The sequence below is a fragment of the Bombina bombina genome, chromosome 6 (genome assembly GCF_027579735.1).
Source record: "Bombina bombina isolate aBomBom1 chromosome 6, aBomBom1.pri, whole genome shotgun sequence".
NCBI classification, from domain to species: domain Eukaryota; kingdom Metazoa; phylum Chordata; class Amphibia; order Anura; family Bombinatoridae; genus Bombina; species Bombina bombina.
This window is the reverse complement of record NC_069504.1, coordinates 104,441,117-104,460,906: the sequence shown is the minus strand read 5'-3', so window position 1 is coordinate 104,460,906 and position 19,790 is coordinate 104,441,117. Positions and strand designations below refer to the sequence as shown.

Genomic DNA, 19,790 nt, shown 5'->3' with positions numbered 1-19,790 from the left:
TAAAAAAATATAAAAATTGAGAATTACAAATTAAAAATGCACATTATAAACTTTTAATTGTATATGTATCAAAAACTTTTATACATATAAAAGGATTAAAATATATATATATAAGTAAGTGCACTAAAAAATATTAGACTACAAGGATTGTTTCAACATATATGCGAAAAACCTCTAATAATGATATGTGAGGAGTCTAAATCACAAATAATGTGTGATCTTCTATAAGAAGCGGAATGTATGTCACAGATAATGTGGAATGTTTGTCACAAATAAAAAGGATCCTTTTAGTCCCTTTAACTAGCCTTGTAGACCTGGTAGCCTTGTACAATTAATAAGACGCTGGTGGAATAAGTAAATAGTACCTGAACGCCACTCACTCTCCGTTGAGAGGGAGGCGTTAATAGAAAGGCAGAATGGATCGTCTTTCAAATAATAGTGACTCCAGTCACTATGAAAATTGTCCGTCGTGATGGTTAATACTCCGTTCTTAGTGTGGTCTTGATGTCTTCGTAAACCGCTCCTACGGTGTATATTGCAAAAGGCTTGGCGTGTCAGAGTGGCGGAGTACTTCCGCACTTACTTCTCACATGTGCTGTGGGCGTCTGACATCACTGAGCTTACAGCGTTTCCGATATACGATCAGCTGTTACACGATCTGCTATTAGACGATCAGCTGTTAGACCATATGTGGCTGGTTAAACACCTCGGTCAATTCCAGGAATTAGAGTCCATAAAGGAAGGATGTTAGTGCTCTTAGGTACTTCTTAAGTACTTCAGGATTATACATTACTCAAGAGAGTATAAGAGAGCATAAAGTTCATCAAAGATTAAAAAAAGGTTTGTGTTCTCTCTTAGGCAGAGAAGGTGGAGAGATATCCAAAACATGAAAGTTAGTACAGACAATCAACGCGTTTCACCCCTGGGTTTTTTTTCAAGATGTGTGTGCTATGTGACATTGGTCTGACCTTCGGTCTAGTCAGTTGGGCTGTTAGCAGCTTGGCCAGGTTTTCCATGCCTTTTGGCTGAGGTGTTCTCCCCTTTTTGGGGAGTTCCTCGATATTCATCTATGACGTCTGGATGATTTTCAGTTGGATTTTTTTCCTCAGCCTCTGGCTTCATGTCTTATGAGCTTGTGCGCTGTGTTTTCTGTACTCTCCCCTTCGGGGGGGGGGGGGGGTAGTGGTCCTCCTTATAGGGGTGGGGTTTTCCTCTCTCTGGAGGTTGGTTGTCCTGTGTGCAGGTTGTTGGAACAGTTGTTTTGTATTCTCTAGAGGAGAGCGATCCGCTCTCTGGGGTTCTGTTTCATCTGGGGATGAAGTCATGGAGTGTCGTGCTGGATCTTCTGAGGGCTCAATTGCATTTTCTCTGTTTCTCTCCTATGGGGTTCTCTTTGGAGTTCCTATTGTTAGAAATCTTCGGTTGGCACCCGAGCTCCGTTGGGGTGACCGAGTCCATCCTTTTCCGTCCTCTTCGGGGGACCATTGTTTGGGGTCTTTTCTGTTCCCCTGTCTGTCATATCTTACAGCCAGCTGTAGTGGCCTGTGGGTTACTTTGCTGCCTAGCAAGCGGATGGTTTGCGGTTTGAAATCAGTTGCAGCCGTTTGCACATTGTCTGTGTGTTGGCAGACTTTTGCCAAGACTATTTAGTTTGCCTTGGGTCCTTTGTGGTACGGTGAGCCTTTTTGAGGTTTCTGTGCTTTCTCCATGTTCAAGATATTTGAGTAGGACTGGCGGCTTTTTGGTTAAGCCTGTGATGGGTCCACTGCTTAGTGGATGTTTTGCAGTCTGTTGGTTACTATTTGTGACCTATCCTCTTCTACTCTTACTTGCCTGCAAGTATTTTACTTCAAAGGCATCCTGGTATGACTGTAGCGTGTGGTATTGACCCAGGGGTTTGCCTTCTGGGTTTGCTGCACGTATATCGGTTTCTGAAGACTTCAATATTTTGAGTTTCCTTGCAGAGGACTCTGTCTTCAGTTGTCTTTTAGGGTGCAGTTGCAGTATCTTTAGGAGAAGTTCTTCTCTGTGTCGGATTCCCGGTTTTAACCTTGGGGTTTCTGTACATTCTCGGGTCTGGGCGTTGCCTCCCCTTGTTTCTCACGACTGGTTTCAGTCTCTGTGAGCTTGACTTGGTTCCTGGTGTTTTCCTTTTCTTGGAAACTGTTATACCCCTTTTTAGGGTCTTCTGGGAATACTTGCTTGTTCCTCCATATCCTTTCACCTTTGGGAATTTAGGTTAGTTAATCCCTTCTTTGGTACGGGGTATGTTGTTGAGGACCGTTTACTGGGCAATGGTGTCTCCTGGAGGCGTGCTGGCTCGGTTGTGTTCCTCTCTGCAGTCTCTAGCAAGGCTTGTGGACTATCTGCGGGTCAGTGTCCTTGGGGATTTTTCTTTTTCAAAATTTCTCGGCTTTGGACAAAGCGTTTTTTTTTGGGGGGGGGGGGTAAGGGTTTTCAGGCCTGGTGCCCTCAGAATGGGCCACCTTTTGTACTCTCCCGTTTGAGCATTCTGTGTCCTCTATAGCTTGGGTATTGTTTTCCCAAAAGTAATGAATGCAGCTGTGGACTCTTTCCATTTATGAAGAAAAACTTAAATTATGCTTACCTGATCATTTTATTTTCTTCAGATGGAAAGAGTCCACAGCTCCCCACCCATGTTTTTCTGTCGTGTCTGCTATTTTTCTTCTGGCACCTTTTCACCCTGATATTTCTTCTACTGTTCCTTGTTCCTCGGCAGAATGAGTGGGGGATGAGAGAAGTAGGAGGGGTATTTAAGTCTTTGGCTGGGGTGTCTTTGCCTCCTCCTGGTGGCCAGGTTCTGAATTCCCAAAAGTAATGAATGCAGCTGTGGACTCTTTCCATCTGAAGAAAAGAAAACTATCAGGTACGCATAATTTAAGTTTCCCAGCATACAAAAAGCTTTCAGCGATTATGTTTGGCATAGACGCCCACCCAGAATAAACAAAAAAATAATATGCAAACCCCTAAACACCAAGGAGGCCTAGGGATACCCAGTATAACCAAATACCACCAAGCCATATTTTTACAAAGGATTGTCGACTGGTGCATACATTATGAACATAAACGGTGGGTACAACTTGAACACTCAATTTCAAACACACCACATTTAGGTAAGATCTGCTGGAATCTAGAGAAAACATCGAACCCATCGCTTACCAATTTTCCGCTAATATTGGAAATGTACAAAATATGGGAACTTTATATTAGACACACATCCCAATATATCTTCGAAACCCTCTCATTTAACCTCACTAATAGATAGCGAAATAGACAATTTAAGATAGGGTCATATACATTAAGAGACACTCCAAATACTTTCTACCGAGATATGCCAATAAATTTTACAATATCCAACGAAAAATTGTTAACCCAACCAGATCTGATTGATAAAGGATACACCTGCTTTCGCAGTTGGTTTACGTACATTCATGTCCATCATTTTATTACATACCATAAGCAATCTAGAAATATGGTTAGACCATTAACTAACTTTGAAAGCCTATGCGTTAGACCCCCTCCAATATCACACACCCTTTCAACAATATTCAAAATACTGACATGCAACCCACCGGGATACATTCCCACCTTCCTAGAAAAATTGGAAGAATAGCTAGGTATAATAATCTTGCCACTAACTAGTGTATCTCTTTTCCAAAATGTCACAAAAAGCTCAATTTCTCTCACAATACAAGAAATCAATTTTAAAATTCTACATAGATGTATCTCACCCCAACCAAATTGCATTGCCTTTACCATAAGAGACCAAACCGTTATTGGAGATGTGGTCACGGGCATGGTAATATGGCACTCATGTGGTGGTGGTGTAACACTATTCATAATTTCTGGAGAACCATTATCGAAGAAATAGAAAACATATTAGACACTCAATTCCCCCTAGACCCTTTAATTTGGCTCTTAAATAAACCTCCTAAAATCAAAACAAACATTACCTAAAATTATTCTACATAATGATCCAATAGTGCCAAATATATTCTAGCTAGAAACTGGAAAGGTAAAAAAGCCCCATCCCTGATAATGTGGACACATAGGCCTAGATTTAGAGTTCTGCGTTAGCCGTCAAAAGCAGCATTAAGGGGTCCTAACACTGGTTTTGGACGGCCGCTGGTATTTAGAGTCAGGCAGGAAAGGGTCTAACACTCACTTTCAAGCCGCAACTTTTCCATACCGCAGATCCCCTTTCGTCAATTGCGTATCCTATCTTTTCAATGGGATCTGCATAACGCTGGTATTTAGAGTCTTGGCTGAAGTGAGCGGTAGAGCCTCTACCGACAAGACTCCAGCCGCAGAAAAAAGTCAGTAGTTAAGAGCTTTCTTGGCTAACGCCGGTTTATAAAGTTCTTAACTACTGCGCTATAAAGTACACTAACACCCATAAACTACCTATGTACCCCTAAACCGAGGCCCCCCACATCGCCGCCACTATAGTAAATATTTTTAACCCCTAATCTGCTGACCGCACACCGCCGCCACCTACATTATCCCTATGAACCCCTAATCTGCTGCCCCTAACATCGCCGACCCCTATATTATATTTATTAACCCCTAATCTGCCCCCCCCAACGTCGCCGCTACCTTACCTACACTTATTAACCCCTAAACCGTCGCACTCCCGCCTCGCAATTCCTATAATAAATAGTATTAATCCCTAATCTGCCCTCCCTAACATCGCCGCCACCTAATTTCAAGTATTAACCCCTAATCTGCCGACCAGACCTCGCCGCTACTATAATAAATGTATTAACCCCTAAAGCTAAGTCTAACCCTAACACCCCCTAAATTAAATATAATTTTAATCTAACGAAATAAATTAAATATTATTAACTAAAGTATTCCTATTTAAATCTAAATACTTACCTGTAAAATAAACCCTAATATAGCTACAATATAACAAATAATTATATTGTAGCTATTTTAGGATTTATATTTATTTTACAGGCAACTTTGTATTTATTTAAACTAGGTACAATAGCTATTAAATAGTTATTTACTATTTAATAGCTACCTAGTTAAAATAATTAAAAAATTACCTGTAAAATAAATCCTTACCTAAATTACAATTAAACCTAACACTACACTATCAATAAATAAATTAAATCAATTAACTACAAGTACCTACAATTACCTGCAATTAAATAAACTAAACTAAATTACAAAAACAAACAAACACTAAATTACAAAAAATAAAAAAAGATTACAAGAATTTTAAGCTAATTACACCTACTCTAAGCCCCCTAATAAAAAAACAAAGCCCCCCAAAATAAAAAATTTCCCTACCCTAATCTAAATTAAAAAAGTTAACAGCTCTATTACCAGCCCTTAAAAGGGCTTTTTGCGGGGCATGCCCCAAAGAAATCAGCTCTTTTTCCTGTAAAAAAAAACACAATACCACCCCCCAACATTACAACCCACCACCCACATACCCCTACTCTAACCCAAACCCCCCTTAAATAAACCTAACACTACCCCCCTGAAGATATCCCTACCTTGAGTCGTGTTCACCCAGCCGGGCACCGATGGACCAAAAGAGGACATCCGGAGCGGCAGAAGTCTTCATCCTATCCGGGCAGAAGAGGACATCCGGATCGCTAGACATCTTCATCCAAGCGGCATCTTCTATCTTCATCCATCCGGAGCGGAGCCATCTTCTTCCAGCCAACGCAGATCCATCCTTCTTCCCCGATGCCTACTCGCCGAATGAAGGTTCCTTTAAATGACGTCATCCAAGATGGCGTCCCTCGAATTCCGATTGGCTGATAGGATTCTATCAGCCAATCCGATTGAACTTGAATCTGATTGGCTGATTCAATCAGCCAATCAGATTTTCCTTACCTTAATTCCGATTGGCTGATAGAATCCTATCAGCCAATCAGAATTCGTCATTTAAAGGAACCTTCATTCGGCAAATAGGCGGCGGGGAAGAAGGATGGATCCGCGTTGGCTGGAAGAAGATGGCTCCGCTCCGGATGGATGAAGATAGAAGATGCCGCTTGGATGAAGATGTCTACCGGTCCGGATGTCCTCTTGTGCCCGGATAGGATGAAGACTTCTGCCACTCCGGATGTCCTCTTTTGGTCCATCGGTGCCCGGCTGGGTGAACACAACTCAAGGTAGGGAGATCTTCAGTGGGGTAGTGTTAGGTTTATTTAAGGGGGGTTTGGGTTAGAGTAGGAGTATGTGGGTGGTGGGTTGTAATGTTGGGGGGTGGTATTGTGTTTTTTCTTTACAGGCAAAAGAGCTGATTTCTTTGGGGCATGCCCCGCAAAAAGCCCTTTTAAGGGCTGGTAATAGAGCTGTTAACTTTTTTAATTTAGAATTTTACAGGTAATTTTGTAATTATTTTAACTAGGTAGCTATTAAATAGTAAATAACTATTTCATGGCTATTGTACCTAGTTTAAATAAATACAAAGTTGCCTGTAAAATAAATATAAATCCTAAAATAGCTACAATATAATTATTTGTTATATTGTAGCTATATTAGGGTTTATTTTACAGGTAAGTATTTAGATTTAAATCGGAATACTTTAGTTAATGATATTTAATTTATTTCGTTAGATTAAAATTATATTTAATTTAAGGGGCTGTTAGGGTTAGACTTAGCTTTAGGGGTTAATAACTTTATTATAGTAGCGGCGAGGTCCGGTCGGCAGATTAGGGGTTAATACTTTAAATTAGGTGGCGGCGATGTTAGGGAGGCCAGATTAGGGGTTAATACTATTTATTATAGGGTTTGCGAGGCGGGAGTGCGGCGGTTTAGGGGTTAATAACTTTATTAGAGTAGCGGCGAGGTCCGGTCGGCAGATTTGGGGTTAATAAGTGTAGGTAAGGTAGCGGCGACGTTGGGGGGGCAGATTAGGGGTTAATAAATATAATATAGGGGTCGGCGATGTTAGGGGCAGCAGATTAGGGGTACATAGCTATAATGTAGGTTGCGGCGGTGTACGGAGCGGCAGATTAGGGGCTAATAATATAATGCAGGTGTCAGCGATAGCGGGAGTGGCAGATTAGGGGTTAATAAGTGTAAGGTTAGGGGTGTTTACACTCGGGGTTCATGTTAGGGTGTTAGGTGCAGACTTAGAAAGTGTTTCCCCATAGGAAACAATGGGGCTGGGTTGGGAGCTGAACTCTGCTTTTTTTGCAGGTGTTAGGTTTTTTATCAGCCAAAACTGCCCCATTGTTTCCTATGGGGATATCGTGCACAAGCACGTTTTAGCTGCTTACTGCTACCGTAAGCAACGCTGGTATTGAGGGTTGAAGTGGCGGTACATTAGGCTCAACGCACCCTTTTTGGAGCCTAACGCAGCACCTGAGACAACTCTAAATACCAGCATTATCTTAAGGGTGCGTTGGGAAAAAAAGCGGCGTTAGCTACGCGGGTCTTTACCGACAAAACTCTAAATCTAGGCGATAGAGTTTCAGAATTTCTCGAACTAGAAAAACGCTGAAATGGACATATACGTAGAAATAATGAACTTATGGGAACTATATCTAAAAAAATTAAACCACACACATAAACCGTAAAATATAGATCCGTTTATTGATCATTAATCAATACAGCATCAAATCAAACCACACGGATTGTAATTAAACAAATACATAAAATACACAGGAGTAGCTGGTTTTACATCACAAATGTAAGCGAGTCGTCACCCATATTCTATATTCAATGTAGTAAAATACTTTAGTCAATCTCAAGCAGCAATCTCATTCTTTTCTTTTATATTCTTCACCTTCATAACGGCTCATAGAAGTGAAATGTAAACTTATAAGAAGGTCTTTCTTCCTTTCTCTTCTCTTTTTGAAAGATTTAATTTTAAAACATTATATGTTGACAACTGGAAGCTGTGCCTTCCACATTGTAATTTGACATAATTTGAATAAAATCGTTTAATTCTAAAAAAATTAAAAATAATATATATTTATCTAGTCATATTTACAATTTGCTGCCCATCGCTGCGTGACTTACCCCCTTCACTGCTCTAGTTCTCATGCCGTGTCTTGGCTTAAGAACGAGGCTCCCATTAGAGCCTATAGAAGCGTGCTCTTGTGAGCGCAATATTTCCCAGCAATGCAAGCTTGCGTTCGCATTGCTGTCAACTTGTGATACCAGCGCACACTAGAGTGTGCTGGTAATACTCAGTGGAGCACAAATATCGCTTTTGTGAAAGCAATATTTTACGCTTTACTTGTAATCTAGCCCATATTGCCAAGGAGTAACACAAATAGTTAAAGTCAGCAAGGGAGAAATGTTTATAGCCACCAATCAACAGATAGCTGGTGCTCCATCTTCAGAGCACTATATTTCTTATTACAGTTTGAACTAATAAATGACAAGGTGTTCAGTGGATAGGTTTGGGATGTGTCATTGTTCGGTTCAGGGTAGTCAGGGCCCACCCTGGTATATTTATAGTGAAGGGAGAGCTGCATCAGCAGGATAATGCCCCCACATCAGAAGCATAATGAGGGACAGTTGGAGCTCTGCAATCCTGTCATGTACTTTATAAATAGCAGTAAATGGAAACTGAAAATAAATAGATCAATAAATCATACAAATGGGTATTTCTGTTATTTGCAAGGAATGATCTATATAGTTTTGTACATGTATGTAAATGTTTTTTTTATCATTTTTAGTAATGTTGCCTTATGTTGTCTGAGAAATGGGGACCCAAGGTCTAGATACAGTAAAAAAAATAATCCAATACATATTTATTTCTATGAGAGCTCTCCAAAATTAATGAATCTTTGTCAATTTGTCATTATTTTAATGATGTAAACAAAAGTTAAAGGGACACTGAACCTAAATGTTTTCTTTCGTGATTCAGATAGAGCATGCAATTTTAAGCAATTTTAATTTACTCCTATTATCATTTTTTCTTCATTCTCTTGCTATCTTTATTTGAAAAAGAAGGCATCTAAGCTTTTTTCTTAGTTCAGGACTCTGGACAGCAATTTTTTATTGGTGGATGAATTTATCCACCAATCAGCAAGGACAACCCAGGTTGTTCACCAAAAATGGGCCGGCATCTAAACTTACATTCTTGCATTTCAAATAAAGATACCAAGAGAATAAAGAAAATTGGATAATAGGAGTAAATTCGAAAGTTGTTTAAAATGTTATGCTCTATCTGAATCACTAAAGAAAAAAATGTTTTATAGTGGCCCTCTGCCTTAGTTTTTGTGGCTCCAGGAAAAAGCAGAGATAATATGTGGGCATTTATTTATTTATTTATGTTTTTTTATAGAATTCTGGAATTTGTAATATTTTTGGATCACAAATAACAATTGTCTTATTCCTCTAATAAAAACAATAGTACTGTATAAGTTGGGTGAAGGCTGCAGGTTTAACATTATATCTCAGTGAACCTCTGCTCTTCGTTATATTATGTATAAGAGGATATTGTATAATTATGTAGTTTCCTGTTTCGTTGGAGTTCCCTGGAGCAATTTTGAGTAATAAAGCAGAAGAGTGTCCTGGAACAGATTATAACTGAAGGCTGGATCAAGTAAGATACTGATGGATAGGTCTGATTATAGAGTTTTTAAATCCCATGTCATTTTGGTGATAATACGACAACAAACACAGGATATGTCTGGAGAACAAAGAATGATGACTGAGAAGTTGCAATAAGATTGAAAACATAGTAACGAATCAAAAAATGTGTCTGTTCACAACAATTTCTGCTGCTTTAGACTTGGGTGATATCAGAATTCCGTTCTGTGAACCATGTTATTTTAGCGTAAAGGTAAATACTCCATTACATTTTTGACAACAAACTGTTATGGTTTGTTACATTTTGCTACGGATTGAATAAACTTACAGCCATATAGTCCACTTTATTTTAATACCATGATTTAGTTCTAGAATAGCTTTACTGATCAAGAAAGGAAAGATGGGAGAGTAATTTAGGAACGGCCTTATTGGTCTAAAGTAATAAAATGTACACAATAAATCACTGCAAAGTAATACAAAAACATAAAATAAAAAAAAAAATATATATATACACACACACACACACACACACACACACACATATAATACCACAGTAAAAGGTAAAAGTTATATATGCGCAATAAGGGATAAAAAAAAGTCTTACTTGCGAGAAAATTGCAATGTCCTAATATACTTCCACCCCAGTTAATCGAGGGGATATACAACTTTAGTCAATGGAATGTATAACTTTGTCTCTGTCTCTTCTATACGGACACCTTTCCCTTCCGGTTATATCTGGGAGTCACTTCAAACACTGCTGCTCTCTGCATGGGAATGTTCCACTTCACAATGGCAACTAGATATATTCAAGATATATTCCTTTTAAGGAACTCTGTCTCGTTAGTTTGTGGAGAAGCTACCTCTTGAGAAGTGTTCCCGATAGGAAGACGAAACGTGTAGAGGCTTCCTATTCCACACAAGCCACCATACACAGTACTTATCTCCATTCCCAGACGCCAAGGATCTCCATTTCTGCTGGTCAGCAACGTGAAACCTGAGATGCTAGGTTACTAAGTAGGACTGTGGTGGTTCTTGCGATACTGGATTGTGGAGATATATATAATGATATGCAACAATTTTATGTTTGTTGTGTAAGTGTCTGTCTACATAGTGCATTGACAAATAAATAACAGTTTTATATGAGTCATAGTTGTGCTCTCTCCTTTTTTTTCTCTTGAATATAGCTTTACTGATCAGCAGAAGGACATGTTTCTTAATTGTTGAATGGACCAGTCTGCCCAAAATGTATCTCACATATGCATTCATATAGTGTCTGGGTCTCTCCTACTGGCTGGCTCACCATCCTGCTGCTAATTGGTTACACTGCTACAAATTTTAGTTTCTTGATTGATAATTATTCCATGGCTAAGAAAGTTGGTGTGTGTTGTTTTATTGCACCTAGAATGGAGTAAATAGTGCTGTTTATCCCTGCAGTACTTTAAAATAAAACAGACTTCCTAGGAAACAAGTTTTGACTATTTGCTTAGTGTGAAAGGGCTATATTCACTTGTGTGTTTAAGCTATTTTCACTGATGGTTCCTATTGCACTGAACAGGTTACAGACCCTCTCTCTGGAGTTGTGATGAATAGATCATCCTGATGGCAAAATACTGACAATATTATTAGAATATTCATGTGCATATAAATCTACACTTAATAATGCAATACAAAATAGCAAAATTCCTAAAACCTGTCTCTAGCAGAAGAAAACCCCAAACATTGAAGGGGTTAAAGTCAAAAATATTTTTTACTAAAATGCAAAGCTGGCTTATGTAGATTTTTTTTCACTCACATTGGGATTTATACTTGGGATAGTCACAGTTTTACTGCCTGTATCATACTTTATCACTAGGGACCCGATGATCTAAAGCGATTATCTAAGATTAATCTCATCAGTACTGTTTATCTTGCTAGGTAAGGTTCTGGCTGTGAAGTAGAGACAGATGCAATACAATTTAAGAACTAAAAATAAACACAAAGATTTAGCATAATTTCGCTCTATGCCGGAAATTTTCTAATCGTTAGGCCCTTGATCTTTAGTGATAGTGCTCTGTTTGTATGCTACTAAATAATAGAGGCTCCTTATGTCTGGTTGCAAAAAACAGTCATTAAGGAGCTTCTGACCATGGGCCTGATGTTCAAAGTCACCATAGCGCTATGTTCTAAAGGTATACACATTGCAGTCGAAATGGCAGATGAAATTTTCTAAATGTATTCAATCAAGGAAGTATCGCGAAGAGGCATTTTAGTACACTTCACTGTGGGTTGCGAGGTTTCTCTGCCCGTGGCAAAATGTACCAGGCAACATCACCATTTGCAGTGAAGATTTTATTTAAATGATCTTTTTAAGACAGTATTGAATCATGATACAATCTGTGTGAACCAAAACTGTTACTTACGGTAACTTTATTATATAGATGCTAGTATTACCGGCCTGTATCCCTTATTGTGACCTCCCTTCACTACCATAAGATTTAATCACTACTTCTTCCTAATATAAATTGTTTCACTTACCAAGTGCCCCTACATGATGTCTCCCCCACTACAATTGCTGTTTACAGCAACCTGACTTCATACCACAATTAACTCTAACCATGACATAGCCCACAACTACAATTAACCCTGTGACCTCCAACCACACAGTTAATAGATTCAACCTAGACCTGCTAACCACCCCACAAACACATCTAACTATCAAGCTCCTCCATGGTAAACACAACACCAGCATACCACCCAACACCCAGGATCATCCCTAACACTCCCAAAAAATATACTATATATATATATATATATATATATATATATATATATATATATATATATATATATATATAACAAAAAAAGCTCCAGTTGTAAACTAGCCCTTTTGAGAGCAAACAATTGGAATAGGAGGTTTCTAGAACATCACATTTAGGGGTGCAAATAGTCAACCACAAATGTTCAGGGTGCATTGGTGTGTATCTCATCTTTTTTTTAATTTATTTATTTATTTATTTTTAAACTTTTTTTTAATTTATTTTGAACAAAAGGCTACAACAATTGTTTCAAACATTATCAAAATTCGATACACACAAGTTATACACGCTGTCTGGAGGTAGGAAGACAGTCACATCAAGTAACATTATAAAAGATACAGCTCAAGAGTGTCCACCAAATCCCAGCTAGAGGTTGACCTGTAGGGTATACAGTTGTGTGCCTAACTAAACCAAATTGTAGTCTATAAGTGGGTAAGAAATTATGGCGGCTTTAGCCAAGTTTAGTTTTTAACAACGCTAGCAGCTCCATAATGGTTGGGATATTTTGCATAAAAATAAACAAGATCTAAGTTTAGGACAACAACGGACCACCACAATTAGGTAGTCAGCCATACGTCCATTTAAAGTTGTCTTTTAAAAATGAAGTAGACTGAAGTACTCTTACAGGGAAGGGAATAGACTCTTAATGTAAGGGAATCATGAATGTAAAGCGGGGGGGAGGAGAAGGGAAAGATTAAAGCAGGGAAGGGGGAATTAATCGGGGAGAGGGGGAGGGGGTTCATCCGAGGAAGAGGGAGGGGAAGGGGGCACCGGACCAGCCCAAGGCTCCCTTTCAGGCAACAGCCTTGTCTTCAGGTCAGGGCATCCAGTAGCTATCTCTAGGGTGATCAACTTTACTGTGGAAGTCTCCGTGTTACCTGGGGTTTACTTCGCAGCAAGTAAGTCTCCCAGGGCTCCCAAATGAGGCCGAAAGTGGCTGACTGGTGCCTTGCCCTATAAATATAGTCTTCCATGGACTTAATATAATTTAGATATTCTACAACGCCCTGCCATTTCGGGGGGTGCACTTTTTTCCAGTTCCTGGCAATTAACATTCTGACTGAGGTGAGCATATATATAAGGAGGGATCTCTTATGTGGGGACATTTTCTTTAGGCCAAGGTGCAAGAGAGCCAAACTAGGGTTAGAGACCTCTGGTAGGCCCATTTTGACACAGACCATCCGAAGTTTATTCCAGAGTGGCTTAAGTCTGGGGCAGGATCACCACGTCTTTTATTACACATTTCACCTTTTGTTTTAGTTTCCTTTAATTTTCCTTTAGACTTCTCCTTGTTCTCCACAAAGGATTAGACATATTAAAAAAATACTGATTTGCAATTTAGGACAGCAGACAACATGGGGGTTCAGAGAGTGCTATAGCAATGAATGGGGTTACAGCACACACCCACCATGCTGCCCTAAGCACAGGCCTATTATTCCCATGTCAACATGCTCCCCTGTGTATGTGTTTTGAATTCAGGGCCGGCTCAACCATGGGACCATGTGCGTCCAATGGACCCAGGCAGCACTTGACAAGGGGCAGAACATTAGTGACCGAGTCAGTCATTGTCAGACCCAGACCACTCCTCTCCTCTGTCTTTGTTTGAACTACTATGAGCAGCACAAGTAGCGCTAATAAGTATGAGCAAGGTTTCTCAAAGGAACTTGGGAAAAAAACAAATATTTGACTGTTATGTGCTGCTGCTGTGCCAAATAATAGGGCTGACAATACGCCTCTGATAGTGACTATTGCACTGAGATTAAAAAAAAAAACAAGCAACCAGAAGCTGGCTAAGAGGCTGCAAATGAGGTAATAGTTTATTATACTATATTACTTCTTCGTCAAGAAATAAAGGCATATTAAAAAAATTTAAAGGGACTTTTAAGGAACATCATAGGTGAATGAAAAAACATGGGATTTAATCTAATATGTTCGAAAAGCTAATGAATCTGGGATTTATTATAAATGTGTTAGAAAAGTTAACAAGACAGTTTGTCTACCAAAAAATGCTTTAGATAAGTATATACAGGTAGCCCTCAGTTTACGCCGGGGTTAGGTTCCAGAAGGAATGGTTGTATATCGAAACCGTTGTAAATTGAAACCCAGTTTATAATGTAAGTCAATGGGAAGTGAGGGAGATAGGTTCCAGGCCCCTCTCAAAATTGTCATAAGTAACACCTAATACATTATTTTTAAAGCTTTGAAATGAAGACTTTAAATGCTAAACAGCATTATAAACCTAATAAAATAATTACACAACACAGAATATATAATTAAACTAAGTTAAATGAACAAAAACATTTGCTAAACAGCATTATAAACCTATTAAAATACACACAGACTTCACTTGCATTTTTCTGCAAACAGTTCTTTCTATGCATTCCAATCTGGACTAATTTATAGACAGGAAGATCTTGTTCCTTTGAAATCTGCTCAATAGCTCAGGTCTGGTTAAACTGATTAATTTCAGCTTGCTTGGCTTTGCTGCAACACAAGCGGACAGCTCCACCTACTGGCTATTTTAATAAATGCACTGCTTCTCAATGTTTTTCAATAGCAGTCACATGACTGGGAAAAAAAGGTTGTTATTCTGAAACGGTGTAAATTGAACCGTTGTAAAATGAGGGCCACCTGTAGTTTGCTCGTACACTGTAGCTTTAAAAATTGAAAGTATATGTTGCAATTAGTAAGGTGTAAATATAAGATATTTCTGAAACTAAATAATACCTTCATATTAGACCAAGGTGTTTCATTTATGCTATCTTTTACCACTGATATACTACACCACATGTCATATAAAACCTGCATTGTGGTCAGCTGATTTTTAGAATCCATCTTGTTAACGCTAAAACAATATACACTGTGTCACTTTCTATTTTGTACTTAAAGGGACATAAAACCCCAAATTGAAATATACATAGATATATTTCACTTTTGAATATAAGCATTTGGCAATACATGTGCTCTCATTTAAACATTGCAATTGACAGTGGTGACATCTATTGGTCAACATTGATGCAATATATGCCCTGTGAGCACGTACATTGTTTGCAAACAGGTGCACAAGGCATATGTACATATACTCCATACAGAAGAAAAGCTAATTACTGAATCTGTAATAGCATTTACTAGAACCATTTTGATAATACACGTAAAATGCAAAAATGTTTGTTTAAAATTAAAATACATATGTGTGCATTTTAATTTTGACTTTTACGTCCCTTTAAAACACATAGCTAAAGTCAGCTGCAGAGCAGCAATGCTCTACTGTGACTTAGCTGGAAACGAGTTGAGCCAATGACAAAAGGCAAATGTACCTACCTAGAAATGCTTTTCAAAAAAGAATACCGACAGAATTAAGCAAATTTGATTGAAGTAAACTGAAAAGTATTTACAATTTGCATGCTGTATCTGAATCATGAAAGTTTAAATTTGACTTTTATGACTTTAATTTGCACCATGGTCATGTCAATTATGAAGTCTTGAAACTAAGCGTATGGATGTTGGCAATTCTTAACTAGTATTGCAATACTGTTTTCTATAGTATGATATGGAAAATACTGCATACCGTATTATGGTTTAGTAAATTAGTAAGTAATTTCTATCAATCAACAAGAATTGTGAGCAATAAAAGCCAAAACCAAATCAGCAGCATGACATATCCTGGAGCTAGAGATATTGTTGTTGGAGAATACCCATACTAGCGTGATTTTCAGTCTAATACTCATCTGCTATTTTTGGCAGTGTAAGTTTGCTCTCCTCCAGGAAGTATGTTAACAGAATGTCAAGTTAGTGTGCAGAGACTCTTTTTTTTTTTTAAATATGCTGTTTAATTAATACATTAATGTTGAAGGATCTGATGATTAATAACTTGATGGAGAGAAAGCACTAAAATTACGTAGGTTTTTTTTAAAGCATTATATTGTAATGAATGTGTTCTCCTTTATACCTAGAACCCTACAGAGCAACAACTCTCAAGCTAAAATTTGATTTAAAATTGAGGGCCATACCTCTTGCAGTTGTGTGCTCAGATTACAAGTCAATAGTTAATATTTATAGTGTATTATTAAGATATGGAATTTATTATCCTTTTAATGTCATAGGAGTCCATTTTTTACATGGAAATGTTTTATTTGTAGCATCAGTAGGACAGTACCTTTTATAACTATCACAATGGTAATAGAAGACAAGTTATAGAGTTTAATGGATATAAAAGTTAACATTTTAATGCACTTTAGCATATTTCAATTTTGATGAGAATATATCTAATATACTTTTTTTTAGCAAAAATGGTTCCTCGTAAAAGCTATCTCTTTCTAAGTGAAAACTTTTTCTGTACACATCTATGGAGAGCATAATCTCATTGTGCATACTAAAAGCTCTCACTGTCAAGAAAACCGGTATAATATTCAAAAGAGCTGACATTGGTGTTTAAAGGTAGCATCGCCAAAAGGGATTTACTGTAAATCGCCATGGGTGGTGATGCTGGCAAAATATTCCAAGCAGCACTTACATTGGCGACGTAAAGTAAAGGATCCCTTTTAAACATATAACACCAAGCCTAATAAATATACCTATGTACCCCTAAACTGACATAACTAGGGATAGGCGAATGTTTCTAAAAATTCTAAATTTAAAATGAATTTTGATACGTTCGTTCTAATCGAATTTCGAATGTTTATATAACATTCTAACATTCTATTTTCGAATTTTCGTTTTCTAATTTTTCAATAAAATTTGAAAATATTTGTTCGAATAATAGAATGTTTAGCTATGTATTCATTCAATTTCAAAATGTTATATTCAAATTCGAAATAGTATTTCTAGTCTACAGCTGTGTTTAATAAATGAAATATTCAAATTCGAATGCTACATTCGAATTCGAATGTAACATTCAAATTCGAAATAGTATTTCTAGTCTAATAGTGGGTTTTATAAATGTAATAATCAAATTGAAATGTGACATTCAAAATAGTATTTCTAGTCTAATAGTGTGTTTTATAAATGTAATAATCGAATTCGAATGCCACATTCAAAAACTTTAACATTCAATAATAGAATTTTTAAGAATATTCGTTTTTATCAATATTCTATTATGTAAATCGAATTTCTACAATAACATTCGTTCTAACATTCAAATTCGAATATAAACACATTCGTCCATCCCTAGACATAACCCACCACCGCAAACTAACCCTACACTACTTTATCCCTAAACTGCCAATAGCCAATTGCAATAAACTTCCTAACCTATTAACCCCTAAACCACCATAACCCCCCCACCCGAATAACCCCTACACTAATTAACCCCTATACCGCCATAACCCCCATCACAAACTACCCCTACACTATTTAACCCCTAACCCACCTCTACCCCTAACACAAACACCCCCCCTACTAAACCTCTAAACCACCACAACCCCCATGCAGACATCCCCTAACCTATTATTAACCCCTAAACCTCCACAACCCCCCAACACAAACACGCCCTAACCTATTAACCCCTAAATCACCACAACCCCCCAATGAAGACTAGCCCTACACTACTTAACTACCTAACAGCAAATCCCCCCCAGACTTTTAACCTAACCCCCCTTATAAATTATACTAAATAACAAACCCTAAAATTACACAAAAGAAAAAAAACCACTACCAAAAATACAAATCCCCAAACAGTAAGGCCTAGCCTAAAACTAAAGTCCCCTTAAAAAAAAATCCCACTCCAAAATAAAAAAAAAACACTTTATTAACACTAAAACCTACTCTAACAATTGCACTATAAATGGCATTTTGTAGGGCATTTCCCTAAAGTGATCAAGCTCTTTTACTTAGCACAAATAATCATATTCTAAAACCAAATTAACCCCCCACCCCCAGAATATAAAGCATATCTTAAAAACCTACTCTAACCATTGCCCTAAAAAGGTATTTAGTAGGGGATTGTCCTAAATTGATTACAGCTCTTTGGGGCATAAAAAGCCTATCCTAAAAAAAAAGATTACCCTGAAAAAGGGCATTTGGTTGGGAATGGTGGGATCAAGAGTGGGGGGCTAAGGTAGAGATTTTGGGGGGTATTGTATGACCCCACCTACCTTTTGTGCCAAGTCACAAACAGATATATATATATATATTTATATATTAAATCTAACACTGCGCATTTATGATACCTTTGTTCATGACAGATTAATTAGTTGGTATAGCACTGAATGTGTTTTGACAATTAGATTTTGTATATAATCATTTACAAAAAAATAATTTGATATGATTTCTTGGATTTGATATGGTCACTTTTAAAGTTGCATTATTATCACAGATGTTGAGACGTCTCTTCTGAAAAGGGAAATTAATAAATAGTAATAAAAATAGTTTCAAGTTGTCAGAGCTTTTTTTCTCCATTTATGTATTTAATTTGTGTAGTTGATACTATTATAATTATTATTATTATCGGTTATTTGTAGAGCGCCAACAGATTCCGCAGCGCTAACTATAATTTATTCTATTGTGTGTTATCACCAGTGATACATGGCCTACATGATGTCGTATGTGATGTCACAAATCATATTGATGATGTAATTGATACCATCATCAAACAAACCCACAGTAAAAGTATTATTTAATGATTCTCTGGCACTTGTACAATGGCTATAAAGATTTATGTGATATTTAAACACACTTAAACTGTCTATACTATATTTAATGAATGTATTTTTATCTTGTCATTTGAAATTTTAAAATGTTATTTTTAAAACTTTTCCTCAGATCTCCGTTGATGGTTTTAAATTTGTTGCCGCCGGCTGCTGTTCTCTTCAAGAGTTGCACATAAATGATATGTTTACTCTGACAGACAATTGTATCTTAGTAAGTAAATGTTTTTACTCTGTTTCTTAGGTAACAATGAGCCGCTCAGCCGTGTTTTAATAAATCAATAACGACAGCACTCACTGAAAGCAGAAATGTAAAATTAGCAATATTGAATTACAGAATTTTAATACGAAGTCACAGTTACCCAATATATCTCAATTAAGCAGCAGCATTACAGCATCTCATTAGATTAACTGGTGTTAAAGGGATATTAAACGCAAATTTTTTTCTTTCATGATTCACATAGAGCATGCAATTTTAAGCAACTTTCTAATTTACTCCTATTACAAGTTTTTCTTCGTTTTCTTGGTATGCTTTGTTGAAGGAGCAGCAATGAAATACTGGTTTCTAACTAAACACATGGGTGAGCCAATGACAATCGGTATTAATATGCAGCCACCAATCAGCAGCTAGAACCTAGGTTCTTTGCTGCGCCTGAGCTTTCGTAGATAAACCTTTCAGCAAGGGTTAACAAGAGAAGGAAGCAAATTAAATAAATTGGAAAGTTGTTTAAAATTGTATGCTCTGTCTAAATCATGAAAGAAAAATGTTGGGTTTCATGTCCCTTTAAGTGTACATTAAACTCATCATTTAATCTCT

General features: G+C 37.4%; 1 protein-coding gene across 1 annotated transcript in view; it reads left to right on the top strand.

Annotated features, from left to right (window-relative positions):
• The window catches only part of FBXL13 (F-box and leucine rich repeat protein 13), a 478,799-nt gene that overhangs the window by 246,905 nt on the left and 212,104 nt on the right, over window positions 1-19,790 (top strand). Inside the window, exon 13 of the mRNA XM_053716536.1 lies at window positions 19,089-19,187. Within this exon, the coding sequence (XP_053572511.1) occupies window positions 19,089-19,187 (99 nt within the window). The remainder of the gene's footprint in view (window positions 1-19,088; window positions 19,188-19,790) is intronic.